This window comes from Oncorhynchus keta, chromosome 37, assembly GCF_023373465.1.
Source record: "Oncorhynchus keta strain PuntledgeMale-10-30-2019 chromosome 37, Oket_V2, whole genome shotgun sequence".
Taxonomy (NCBI): Eukaryota; Metazoa; Chordata; class Actinopteri; order Salmoniformes; family Salmonidae; genus Oncorhynchus; species Oncorhynchus keta.
In genome coordinates, this window is record NC_068457.1 from 23555407 (window position 1) to 23569909 (window position 14503).

Sequence of the window (14503 nt, forward strand, 5' to 3'; positions counted from 1 at the left end):
CACCAACTACTGTAAACGTATGTTTACCCACACTCTGACACTGGAAACAACACAGTTCAGGGCCTGCTAATACTGACACACTTGAGAGAGCATGCAATGGACCTGACGGGCTAGCTAGGAGCATCTGACCAATCATAGGATGCATGGTCAGTGCATTGGCAGAGTGTAGGCTGCATGGGGACAGTGATTGGCTGAAGTCCCGAGTTGGAGGTGATCTCTCATGTGAACTGTATTGTACTATCAGTATAACTAATACTGTGAAAGCTTTTCCCTATAAAAGTTTGTTACATGCTTTTAACGAGCCATTTTAAAAGTTGTAAAAAACTAAAAGAATGATCCATTGTGTTGAAATGTTTCTTGTTTACTTATGCCACCCACCATGTTTACTTTAAACCACGTTATTCAAATCACTGCCTGTTTTGTCTGTCACATTGTCCCACTCTCTAACTCATTAATTTGACCTCTCAGTTGCTGGCTTGCTGCCCTCGATCCAAAGGAGAGAACTTTGACTTCAAGCTGCCAATGGGGTTTCTGGTCCCTGTGGCGTTCATGCTTATCTTCAACACCGTGGCGCTGATATATTTTGCAGTTACAACATGCAAGACCAACCCACATTTAACCAGGTAACATTAATGGGGCATTTTGGGGACACGAAGTAGAACGTTGTAGTCATAAAGATCAGTCTTGACTTTAAATGCCTACTGACAAGCTTGTTCATTTTTAACTGTCTTTCAATGAAAAACTGTATTTATAACAAGCTTATCTTCTTCTGCTTCTTATTATTAATAATTGTACGCAAATCATCAAATTGTAATGAGCACCATGCTTTAACCCACTCCTCACGCATTGGAAGCCAAATGTCATTACAGCAATCTAAGTATGTTGGTTATGTTTCCCAGTACAAGACACACATCGATGAAGAAGAAGTTCCTCAGTAGCTTTTCTCTCAAGTCAGTGTAGCTCAGGGGTGTCAAACAAATTTTCCCCGCCGGCCACATTTGGTCATTACCGAGGTCAGATGGGACGCACTTAAAATTAAGAGGCTTCTGCTCCATCTGCCTGTACAGCACAGGCAGCAAGCTGCAGCTGCCAATTAGTTATGAAAAGCTGAGGAAGAAAGCAGGAATATCAGAGGGAGGTATGAAAGGTTGAGAAAGAAAGCAACCATGAAAAACCAGGGCATCTGGACATTCTGGGGCAGCGTGAGAGCGAGGGCACTCACCTGGCAAGACATCTGGACATTCTGGGGCAGCGTGAGAGCGAGGGCACTCACCTGGCAAGACATCTGGACATTCTGGGGCAGCGTGAGAGCGAGGGCACTCACCTGGCAAGACATCTGGATTATCGAAGGGCAGCAGATTAAGTTTCTGCATTGTACACAGGGCAATGTTTTTTCCACAACAAACCTTCACACGTGGGGGTTGGCAGATATCCCAGACAGCTGCACACTATGTGGACGATCAGCCAATCTGGAGCATGTGCTCTCCTCCTGCCACGCAGGTCTGACTGATAGAAAATTCAAGTGGTAGCATAACCAAATACTGACTCAATTGGCCACGGGACTGGAGCATGCAAGGAGAAAGCTGAAACATCTCACCCAGGGCTCCTGTTTCATCCACTTCCTCAGGTCAGAAGAGTGAAGTGAACAGGGAGCAAAGGGATCTTTACCACAGCAGGGGACTGGGAGATGCAGGCAGACCTCAAGAAGCAGCTCAGATTCCCAGAGATAGCCAGCACAAGCCTCAGACCACATATCGTTCTCTGGTGTAGAGACACCAGCAGGTGGTCCTCATAGAGCTCACAGTGCCCTGGAAGGAGAGGATCGATGAGGCAGGCACATGAGGGGAAGTTCAAGAAATAACAGTCCCTCGTCCTTGAAAGTCAGCAGAATGGATGGAGAGCCTGGAATCTACCAGTTGAGGTCGGCTGCAGGAGCTTTGCAGGCAAATCGTTCTGGTGAGCCCTGGGTCTGTTCGGCATTGAAGGGGTGGCAAGGAAGTGGCTGCCGTCAGCAAGCAGGCAGAAGTGGCATGTAGTTACATCTGACAGAAGAGGAATGAGCAGTGGCAGAGCCAAGCAGACAGTAGGGAGTCAGGACTGAGTTGAGTGGTGGACCGAGGGGTAGTTCCAGGATGCTGGTTCTACCAACAAACCCCCCTGAGGTGTTGTGGGCTTATCACACTGGTGAAGGGGGGTGACCCCTAGAGAACCCGATGAAGTCCCACTTCGCTCTGGCCCAGTTAGGTGTGGAGCTTATCGTGTTTATAGTGTAGTGTGTAGTTTTTTACTTTGCTTGAAGAAGGAGTAGCGTTTGCATCCGGCTCACAGAAGAAACAGGGTGGCGAGTACCTTTCAGGTGAGCCAACAGCGATGATCCCCATTGTATTTTAGATATACTTCCTCGCAATCAACATCTGCTCTAAAGTGTCATCTAACCCAACGCTTACAGAATTTTCCATGCTCCATGACTGTCTACCTTTTTGTTTGACTTTTATCAAGCTGAACAGAGTGAAGAGAATGAATGTAGGTTCATTATCATTTCAACACAGTTTAGATTTGGGTTGAGTCATTCCAATGTCGTTTTTTTTCTCCAGAAGATCACAATAAATATTTGAATTCATTAGGGATCCCCATTAGCCTCTTCCTGAGATCCTAACACCGAACCCAAACCGCCTGCGCAGGGGCGCTATCATGCATAAATGTACTTTGCCCCCCCCCCACACCAAACATGATCACGACATGCAGGTTAAAATATCAAGACAAACTCTGAACAAATGACATTAATTTGGGGACAGGTCGAAAATCATTAAACATTGATGGAAATTTGGCTAGTTTGCTTGCACTTGCTAGCTAACGTTAATTTGTCTGATTTAGCTAGCTTGCTGTTGCTAGCTAATTTGTCCTGGGATATAAACATTGAGTTGTTATTTTACCTGAAATGCAAAAGGTCCTCTACTCCGACAATTAATCCACACATAAAACGGCCAAACGAATTGTTTCTAGTCATCTCTCCTCCTTCCAGGCTTTTTCATCGTTTAACTTATATGGTGATCGCATCTAAACTTTCATTGTATTTATTACCACGACTACCCACAAAACAGTTTGTCTTTCAGCCACCCATGTGGGTATAACCAATGAGGAGATGGCACGTGGGTACCTGCTTCTATAAACCAATGAGGAGATGGGAGAGGCAGGACTTTCAGCGCGATCTGCATCAGAAATAGGAATGAGTTCTATTTTAGCCCTTGGCGTCGCTGACGCGCGAGCAGTGTGGCTGCAATAATTGAATAAAATAGATTTCTACATTTATTTTGCGACGCTCGCGCATGCGACGTGTCCAGTCTGGTCAGCATGTAACACATTAAGACACTTACATTACATAAAACAAAATATAAAACAGTACATCATATAACATTATTACACCACTACATATCTACAATGCAAAATGTATAATACCACCGTACAACAATATTACAATGTACGTGTGCAGAGTGTGTGTGCTAGAGCTTGTGTGCGTGTCCGTTTTGTCTGTACCTGAGTTCTTTTCAATCTTATTCTATTGCTTAAATGAGTTACCTGATGTGGAATAGAGTTCCATGTAGTCATGGCTCTATGTAATACTGTGTGCATCCCATAGTCTGTTTTGGAATAGGTGATTGTGAAGAGACCTCTGGCATTGTGGGGTATAAATCTTGGCCGGACTGAATCGGTTTGCTGGGTGGATCCGGTCATGGTGTATCCAATCGCTTCTAGCCTAAACTAGAGCTAGGAAAAACAAGATTACAATAGATGTATTTCAATACGTTTTGTCCAAAGGATGACTGTGGTATTATATTATGGAGAGTTGATGTTGATGGTAATGTAGCTGTGACCTCAAGGGGTGTGATCTTGATGTCACCAGGAATGATGATGCTCACACTGTACTGTATATCTGCGTTGTGCTCCTCAAACAAAGTCTGATGTACAGTTTATACTAATTCTTATTTACATATGATTTGGTTTCTCTCCATCAACAGGCACTGATATAGATATATATATATATATTTTCACTATATATGACAGTATATATCCTTAGTAGAGTTGCAAAATTCCAGGAAATGTCAATAAATTACATGGTTTTCCAAAATCGTGTTTGGAGGAATCAGGAACGAATAAGCAGGAAATCCAGAATCCTTCAAACAGGATGTCTCAATGAACAGGGAATTTATTGAAAGTTCCCAGAATTTTGCATCCCTACTCCTTAGGTACCCAGTGGTGTAGCACATTCACACCATTAGTAAGTCTCAATGCATTGAAGTATGAGGGACAGGGCTCCGGGCAGCCGAGCGGAAATGGAGGAAAACTCGCCTCCCTGCGGACCTGGCATACTTTCACTCCCTCCTCTCTACATTTTCCTCCTCTGTCTCTGCTGCTAAAGCCACTTTCTACCACTCTAAATTCCAAGCATCTGCCTCTAACCCTAGGAAGCTCTTTGCCACCTTCTCCTCCCTCCTGAATCCTCCTCCCCCTCCCCCCTCTCTGCAGATGACTTCGTCAACCATTTTGAAAAGAAGGTCGACGACATCCGATCCTCGTTTGCTAAGTCAAACGACACCGCTGGTTCTGCTCACACTGCCCTACCCTGTGCTCTGACCTCTTTCTCCCCTCTCTCTCCAGATGAAATCTCGCGTCTTGTGACGGCCGGCCGCCCAACAACCTGCCCGCTTGACCCTATCCCCTCCTCTCTTCTCCAGACCATTTCCGGAGACCTTCTCCCTTACCTCACCTCGCTCATCAACTCATCCCTGACCGCTGGCTACGTCCCTTCCGTCTTCAAGAGAGCGAGAGTTGCACCCCTTCTGAAAAAACCTACACTCGATCCCTCCGATGTCAACAACTACAGACCAGTATCCCTTCTTTCTTTTCTCTCCAAAACTCTTGAGCATGCCGTCCTTGGCCAGCTCTACCGCTATCTCTCAGAATGACCTTCTTGATCCAAATCAGTCAGGTTTCAAGACAAGTCATTCAACTGAGACTGCTCTTCTCTGCATCACGGAGGCGCTCCGCACTGCTAAAGCTAACTCTCTCTCCTCTGCTCTCATCCTTCTAGACCTATCGGCTGCCTTCGATACTGTGAACCATCAGATCCTCCTCTCCACCCTCTCCGAGTTGGGCATCTCCGGCGCGGCCCACGCTTGGATTGCGTCCTACCTGACAGGTCGCTCCTACCAGGTGGCGTGGCGAGAATCTGTCTCCTCACCACGCGCTCTCACCACTGGTGTCCCCAGGGCTCTGTTCTAGGCCCTCTCCTATTCTCGCTATACACCAAGTCACTTGGCTCTGTCATAACCTCACATGGTCTCTCCTATCATTGCTATGCAGACGACACACAATTAATCTTCTCCTTTCCCCCTTCTGATGACCAGGTGGCGAATCGCATCTCTGCATGTCTGGCAGACATATCAGTGTGGATGACGGATCACCACCTCAAGCTGAACCTCGGCAAGACGGAGCTCCTCTTCCTCCCGGGGAAAGGACTGCCCGTTCCATGATCTCGCCATCACGGTTGACAACTCCATTGTGTCCTCCTCCCAGAGCGCTAAGAACCTTGGCGTGATCCTGGACAACACCCTGTCGTTCTCAACTAACATCAAGGCGGTGGCCCGTTCCTGTAGGTTCATGCTCTACAACATCCGCAGAGTACGACCCTGCCTCACACAGGAAGCGGCGCAGGTCCTAATCCAGGCACTTGTCATCTCCCGTCTGGATTACTGCAACTCGCTGTTGGCTGGGATCCCTGCCTGTGCCATTAAACCCCTACAACTCATCCAGAACGCCGCAGCCCGTCTGGTGTTCAACTTTCCCAAGTTCTCTCACTTCACCCCGCTCCTCCGCTCTCTCCACTGGCTTCCAGTTGAAGCTCGCATCCACTACAAGACCATGGTGCTTGCCTACGGAGCTGTGAGGGGAACGGCACCTCAGTACCTCCAGGCTCTGATCAGGCCCTACACCCAAACAAGGGCACTGCGTTCATCCACCTCTGGCCTGCTCGCCTCCCTACCACTGAGGAAGTACAGTTCCCGCTCAGCCCAGTCAAAACTGTTCGCTGCTCTGGCCCCCAATGGTGGAACAAACTCCCTCACGACGCCAGGACAGCGGAGTCAATCACCACCTTCCGGAGACACCTGAAACCCCACCTCTTTAAGGAATATCTAGGATAGGATAAGTAATCCTTCTCCCCCCTAAAAGATTTAGATGCACTATTGTAAAGTGGCTGTTCCACTGGATGTCATAAGGTGAATGCACCAATTTGTAAGTCGCTCTGGATAAGAGTGTCTGCTAAATGACTTAAATGTAATGTAATGTATGCATGTCACTGTGTATTTATTCAACCTCTCGTTATTTATATTATTGATCTTTAACTCTGCATTGTTGGAGAAGGACCCATAAGTAAGCATTTCACTGTTAGTCTACACCTGTTGTTTTACAAAGCATGTGACAAATACATTATGATTTGATTTTGAAGCAGAGTCCTCTGTGTCTACCTTCCACTGCCATGTGGTGGCGCCAAACTCTTCCTCTAAAATAAGGATTTCTTATGGCAGTGGAACGTCCATCCAAACTATTCACCAGTCTTCCTCATTAATGTGTAGATAAATAAAGATGTTTATGAAAACACTGAGCATATTCACTGTCACTTATGTATGTCTAATTTCAAGAATTCAAGGTTGACTTGTTTCATAAGGTTCATTTAGGGGAACATTCTAAGAAAACTGCTGTACAATTTGTCGACTATTTTACGGAAAAAGTGACAGTTCAATTTTTTTTATTTTTAACAATGAGTTCAGCCTTTGAGCCTTCAATAGGGCCATGCACCTTTGTTGGACTACTTCCGGCGCCGACAGAGATGGCCGCTTCGCGTTCCTAGGAAACTATGCAGTTTTTTGTTTTTTTTAATGTTATTTCTTACATTAGTACCCCAGGTCATCTTAGGTTTCATTACATACAGTCGAGAAGAACTGCTGAACATAAGAGCAGCGTCAACTCACCATCAGTACGACCAAGAATATGACTTTCGCGAAGCGGATCCTGTGTTCTGCCTTTCACCCAGGACAACGGAATGAATCCCAGCCGGCGACCCAAAAAAACGACTTCGTAAAAGGGGGAAACGGAGCGGGCTTCTGGTCAGACTCCGGAGACGGGCACATCGTGCACCACTCACTAGCATTCTTCTAGCATTCTCACTAGAACGCAAAAATATTCCTAAAAATATTTAACCTCCACACATTAACAAGTCCAATGGCTCAAATGAAAGATAAACACCTTGTTTATCTACCCAGCAAGTCAGATTTCTAAAATGTTTTACGGCGAAAACATAGCACATATTTATGTCAAACCACCACCGAAGACACAGCTAATTTGCATAGCCAAGTTGAAAAAAATATGCATTCAACAAACGCAGGATTAAAAGAAAAATAATGCACTAACCTTTTGAAATCTTCATCAGATGACAGTAATATAACATGTTACACAATACATGTTTTTTTCAATAATATGCTATATATATCCATAAATCTCTGTTTACAATGATGCATCGTTCAAAAAAATGCTACTCAAATGTCCTGAGAAATGACGATAGCTCCGGCAGATAACGTCAGCTAACAAGGAATACACATCATAAACTTTGACTAAATATGCATGTTCTACATATATATAGTTAGATACACTTCTTCTGAATGCAATCGCTGTGTTACATTTATTTTTTTAACGTTACAGGTTTCGTTCACTAGGCTATACTATGAGTCGGCGCTCAAAAAGTAGCATTATGGCTCCTCTATCTTGGAGTCCACAGAAACCCAAATTTACCACAAATATTCCCTTACCTTTGCTGTTCTTCCATCAGAAGACCTGGAAGGAATTATACTTACCAAAAACAGCGTTTAGTTTTGCAGTCTGTGTCTTTCGGTTCTCAAACACGACACATTTCGGTTGAAATGTAGCCAAAAGTCAAGTGGATGCGCACCAAAACGTCGAACTTACATATATGTCGACTAAACTTATCAAACTAAGTTCATAATCAAGCTTTAACATGTTATAAAGGTGTACAGCAATCGTGAGGACGAACAGAAACGCATGCATTGTATAATCGATCTTGGAAAAAAGACAGGACCGGAGCAGAGCTCGCATGAAAGTGACCTGTTTTTTCGCATGACCGAAAGGTTTCGGCCCGCCAAAACTCTTGTGAGCGCGTGATTCTCACAATGAGAAGCCCCATTGGAAGCAGACATCGCACTGAAGACAAAGAGACTGTTCCCAGACCTGTAAGTGCTTGGGAAGGGTGGGGGCGATGACGTCAAAGTTGGGCCAACTTTTCTGATGACAAGAGAGAGTTTGGGAGAATGACTGCCCTGAGAGTTCTGCTTTACATACAGACATAATTTAAACGGTTTTAGAAGCTTTAGAGTGTTTTCTATTAAATAATATTTTTTATTTGCATATATTAGCAACTTTTGACAAAAAAAAAATGTTTACTATGGGCACGCAATTACTCCAGCGGGGGCAGTAGACAGCCCTATCCCCAATGGCTTTCTTCTTGCCACTCTTCCATAAAGGCCAGTTTTGTGCAATATACAACTGATTGTTGTCCTATGGACAGAGTCTCCCACCTCAGCTGTAGATCTCTGCAGTTCATCCAGAGTGATCATGGGCCTCTTGGCTGCATCTCTGATCAGTCTTCTCCTTGTATGAGCTGAAAGTTTAGAGGGACGGCCAGGTCTTGGTAGATTTGCAGTGGTCTGATACTCCTTCCATTTCAATATTATCGCTTGCACAGTGCTCCTTGGGATGTTTAAAGCTTGGGAAATCTTTTTGTATCCAAATCCGGCTTTAAACTTCTTCACAACAGTATCTCGGACCTGCCTGGTGTGTTCCTTGTTCTTCATGATGCTCTCTGCGTTTTTAACGGACCTTTGAGACTATCACAGTGCAGGTGCATTTATACGGAGACTTGATTACACACAGGTGGATTGTATTTATCATCATTAGTCATTTAGGTCAACATTGGATCATTCAGAGATCCTCACTGAACTACTGGAGAGAGTTTGCTGCACTGAAAGTAAAGGGGGCTGAATAATTTTGCACGCCCAATTTTTCAGTTTGATTTGTTAAAAAAGTTTGAAATATCCAATAAATGTCGTTCCACTTCATGATTGTGTCCCACTTGTTGTTGATTCTTCACAAAGATATACAGTTTTATATCTTTATGTTTGAAGCCTGAAATGTGGCAAAAGGTCGCAAAGTTCAAGGGGGCCGAATACTTTCGCAAGGCACTGTAAGGCCCTGCCCCGCCCTCCTTTCGGAAAAGCTGACCACGACTCCATTTTGTTGATCCCTGCCTACAGACAGAAACTAAAACAAGAAGCTCCCGCGCTGAGGTCTGTTCAACGCTGGTCCGACCAATCTGATTCCACACTCCAAGCCTGCTTCCATCACGTGTACTGGGATATGTTTCGTATTGCGTCAGACAACAACATTGACGAATACGCTGATTCGGTGAGCGAGTTCATTAGAACGTGCGTTGAAGATGACCGGAAACATGACCGAATACAAACAGTGTAACTATTCCCTCTGCAAGGCAATCAAACAAGCTAAGCGTCAGTATAGAGACAAAGTAGAATCTCAATTCAACGGCTCAGACACAATAGGTATGTGGCAGGGTCTACAGTCAATCACGGATTACAAAAAGAAAACCCGCCCAGTCTGGGACCAGGATGTCTTGCTCCCAGGCAGACAAAATAACTTTTTTGCCCATTTTGAGGACAATACAGTGCCACTGACACGGCCCGCAACTAAAACATGCGGACTCTCCTTCACTGCAGCCGACATGAGGAAAACATTTAAACGTGTCAACCCTCGCAAGGCTGCAGGCCCAGACGGCATCCCCAGCCACGCCCTCAGAGCATGCGCAGACCAGCTGGCTGGTGTGTTTACGGACATATTCAATCAATCCCTATCCCAGTCTGTTGTTCCCACATGCTTCAAGAGGGCCACCATTGTTCCTGTTCCCAAGAAAGCTAAGGTAACTGAGCTAAATGACTACCGCCCCGTAGCACTCACTTCCGTCATCATGAAGTGCTTTGAGAGACTGGTTAAGAACCATATCACCTCCACCCTACCTGACACCCTAGACCCACTCCAATTTGCTTACCGCCCAAATAGGTCCACAGATGATGCAATCTCAACCACACTGCACACTGCCCTAACCCATCTGGACAAGAGGAATACCTATGTGAGAATTCTGTTCATCGACTACAGCTCGGCATTTAACACCATAGTGCCCTCCAAGCTCGTCATCAAGCTCGAGACCCTGGGTCTCGACCCCGCCCTGTGCAACTGGGTACTGGACTTCCTGACGGGCCGCCCCCAGGTGGTGAGGGTAGGCAACAACATTTCCACCCCGCTGATCCTCAACACTGGGGCCCCACAAGGGTGCGTTCTGAGCCCTCTCCTGTACTCCCTGTTCACCCACGACTGCGTGGCCACGCGCACGCCTCCAACTCAATCATCAAGTTTGCGGACGACACAACAGTGGTAGGCTTGATTACCAACAACGACGAGACGGCCTACAGGGAGGAGGTGAGGGCCCTCGCAGTGTGGTGTCAGGAAAATAACCTCACACTCAACGTAAACAAAACTAAGGAGATGATTGTGGACTTCAGGAAACAGCAGAGGGAACACCCCCCTATCCACATTGATGGAACAGTAGTAGAGAGGGTAGTAAGTTTTAAGTTCCTTGGCGTACACATTACAGACAAACTGAATTGGTCCACCCAAATAGACAGCATCGTGAAGAAGGCGCAGCAGCGCCTCTTCAACCTCAGGAGGCTGAAGAAATTCGGCTTGTCACCAAAAGCACTCACAAACTTCTACAGATGCACAATCGAGAGCATCCTGTCGGGCTGTATCACCGCCTGGTACGGCAACTGCTCCCCCCACAACCGTAAGCCTCTCCAGAGGGTAGTGAGGTCTGCACAATGCATCACCGGGGGCAAACTACCTGCCCTCCAGGACACCTACACCACCCAATGTCACAGGAAGGCCATAAAGATCATCAAGGACAACAACCACCCGAGCCACTGCCTGTTCACCCCGCTATCATCCAGAAGGCGAGGTCAGTACAGGTGCATCAAAGCTGGGACCGAGAGACTGAAAAACAGCTTCTATCTCAAGGCCATCAGACTGTTAAACAGCCACCACTAACATTGAGTGGCTGCTGCCAACACACTGACACTGACACTGACTCAACTCCAGCCACTTTAATAATGGGAATTGATGGGAAATGATGTAAAATATATCACTAGCCACTTTAAACAATGCTACCTAATATAATGTTTACATACCCTACATTATTCATCTCATATGTATATACTGTACTCTATCATCTACTGCATCTTTATGTAATACATGTATCACTAGCCACTTTAACTATGCCACTTTGTTTACATACTCATCTCATATGTATATACTGCACTCAATACCATCGACTGTATCTTGCCTATGCCGCTCTGTACCATCACTCACTCATATATCTTTATGTACATATTCTTATCTTCATACACTTGTGTCTATAAGGTAGTAGTTTTGGAATTGTTAGCTAGATTACTTGTTTGTTATTACTGCATTGTCGGAACTAGAAGCACAAGCATTTCGCTACACTCGCATTAACATTTGCTAACCATGTGTATATGACAAATAAAATTGGATTTGATTTGAAAAAACAACAGACAGTTACTTCTATTTTGTATGTTGGTTAGAGTCAGAGTAAGTCATGACATCTCAGTGAGCTGTTGTGTGTGAACCAACCCTCATGTTTGACATTATATGAGGGTTCTCAGGATGTACACTGACTGGAAACAGTGAGAGAAGGGCTGGCATTGCACATCAGCCCTTTTTAATGTGCACATGACCTGTCTCCTCTTAGCTGCCCAGGTGATGCTGAACCTAGTGTCCCACAGTGTGGTTGCTGCTCCCTACCAGTGGGAGTACCCCTACCTGCTCAGTATCATCCCCTCCCTCTTCAGCTTCATGGCCCTGCCCAAAAACAACATCAGCTACCTGGTGATCTCCATGATCAGTGCTGGCCTCTTCTGCATAGCTGTTAGTGGAATTTCTAAATTCCTATATGTTTTATAGAAAAAATCTATTTTGCACTCTCTCTAGTTCATTAATGAGGTGTAAGTTCATTAATTATGCATGAAGTAGATCGAGACCAGTCTTAAAAGCCAGGTAACAGCGTTTAATTCCAGAGAGTACTGACCCAAAATACAAAGAACATTACATTTTAAAGAGAGAACATAAAATGACGTCATCAGTTTCACACACTCTCTCCGATCCCCACAATAGCTTTAGGTCTGGAGACCTTCTTCTACTCCCCTCATAAAACTACATTCCAAACTGTCTAGAAGATATACTTTCCTCCACTAATGGAACACAAAACAAACATTCTTATCTGTCTGAAAAGATACATCATCCTTCTCCCTTAAACCCGCAAGGTACAGACAATTAATTCGTTTTTCTTACATTTTCAGTAACAGCTTAACCAAGAACCCATAGTATTAGAATAAATGGTTCTAATTAAAAATGTATACATAATTAATCATTTCAACTATAATTTCCTCCAACAATAGCGTCGCTCATCTACGGGGGCATGGAGATGTTCCCGGTGGCCCAGCAGCTGTACCGCCACGGCAAGGCCTACCGCTTCATCTTCGGCTTCTCTGCCGTGTCCGTCATGTACCTGGTGATGGTGATCGCGGTGCAGGTGCACGGCTGGCAGATCTACTACAGCAAGAAGCTGCTGGACGCCTGGTTTACCTCCACACAAGAAGAAGAAGAAATGAGGACATAGGAGGACTTCATAATTTAAACAACTGACAAAGAACAACTTTTGCTGCCTGCCACTGTCTGCCACTACTTCTATGACACTACTTCTAGGACTATCTTCCATCTATATTTTAATTTTACATCCCCCTCGCCATTCCTAATTGATAGTTGTAGGACTAATTGAAATCCTTTATACCACTCAGGAGGCTGTCCTGTCGTCTTCCTAGTAAACCCTCACCTCCATTATCTCATCTCCTGGCTCTGGAGCCTGTGGACAGATTAAGACATGAGTTGTCTGAGACTTCAGGGTTTAATGTTGACCTGTTCTGCTGCCTTTATAAACCCATCCTCTTCATATCTCATCCTGATCTATGGAGCTGGCTGCTATAATCTGTCCTGCTGCCTTTAGAATCCCATCCTCTTATATATCATCCTGATCTATGGAGTTGGCTGCCATAATCTGTCCCCCAACGGATAGTATGCTAGTTACTGTACCTCTAGTCTTAGCCATATATTCCAATTATCTCTCCTTCCTCCACAAGTTGGCAGTTGTTCACTTCCCTTCCCACTGATTTGAAAGGAAATTACTGGAATAATTAATATGGTAGAAACTCCCACTTGACCAGGGACAGGCAACTTTGATGGGGGTGGGGACCAGAAAACGTCTGAACTCATCATGAGGGGGCTGCAGTGCTTCGCAGGTCTACGTAACCACATCCATACCCACACACTCAGTCAGAGCCGGCCCTAGCCTTTAAAATAAAATATATATTTCACCATTATTTCACCAGGTAGGCAAGTTGAGAACAAGTTCTCATTTACAATTGTGACCTGGCCAAGATAAAGCAAAGAAGTTCAACACATACAACAACACAGAGTTAAACATGGGGTAAAACAAACATACAGTCAATAATACAGTAGAAAAATAAGTATATATACAATGTGAGCAAGTGAGGTGAGATAAAGGCAAAAAAAGGCCATGGTGGCGAAGTAAATACAATATAGCAAGTAAAACACTGGAATGGTTGATTTGCAGTGGAAGAATGTGTAAAGTAGAGAGAAATAATGGGGTGCAAATAGCAAAATAAATGAATACAGTAGGGGGAGAAGTAGTTGTTTGGGCTAAATTATAGATGTACAGGTGCAGTAATCTGTGAGCTGCTCTGACAGCTGGTGCTTTAAGCTAGTGAGGGAGATAAGTGTTTCCAGTTTCAGAGATTTTTGTCATTCGTTCCAGTCATTGGCAGCAGAGAGGCGGCCAAAGGAAGAATTGGTTCTGCTGGAGCTCGTGCTACAGGTGGGTGCTGCTATGGTGACCAGCGAGCTGAGATAAGGGGGACTTTACTAGCAGGGTCTTGTAGATGACCTGGAGCCAGTGGATTTGGTGACGAGTATGAAGCGAGGGCCAGCCAACGAGAGTGTGGGTAGTATATGGGGCTTTGGTGACAAAACGGATGGCACTGTGATAGACTGCATCCCATTTATTGAGAAGGGTATTGGAGGCTATTTTGTAAATGACATCGCCGAAGTCGAGGATTGGTATGATGATCAGTTTTACAAGGGTATGTTTGGCAGCATGAGTGAAGGATGCTTTGTTGCGAAATAGGAAGCCAATTCTAGATTTAACTTTGGATTGGAGATG

At 45.0% G+C, this 14503-nt stretch overlaps 2 protein-coding genes across 5 annotated transcripts in view; both read left to right on the forward strand.

The window, feature by feature from the left end:
• The window catches only part of adgrg7.1 (adhesion G protein-coupled receptor G7, tandem duplicate 1), a 130757-nt gene that overhangs the window by 78736 nt on the left and 37518 nt on the right, over positions 1 to 14503 (forward strand). The window lies entirely within an intron of this gene.
• LOC118363213 (protein jagunal homolog 1-B-like) lies at positions 1167 to 12886 on the forward strand. The gene is made up of 3 exons (XM_052498887.1): positions 1167 to 1374; positions 11960 to 12139; positions 12666 to 12886. The coding sequence occupies exons 1-3, from the start codon at positions 1167 to 1169 to the stop codon at positions 12884 to 12886; spliced, it is 609 nt and encodes a 202-aa protein (XP_052354847.1).

Bases quoted from the DNA above. Each gene is read 5' to 3' on its own strand.
- LOC118363213 (XM_052498887.1), top strand. From the start codon at position 1,167: ATGAAAAACCAGGGCATCTGGACATTCTGGGGCAGCGTGAGAGCGAGG. The intron at 1,375-11,959 runs GTACACAGGGCA...GTCTCCTCTTAG, and splicing joins GCAGATTAAGTTTCTGCATT to CTGCCCAGGTGATGCTGAAC. The intron at 12,140-12,665 runs GTGGAATTTCTA...CTCCAACAATAG, and splicing joins CCTCTTCTGCATAGCTGTTA to CGTCGCTCATCTACGGGGGC.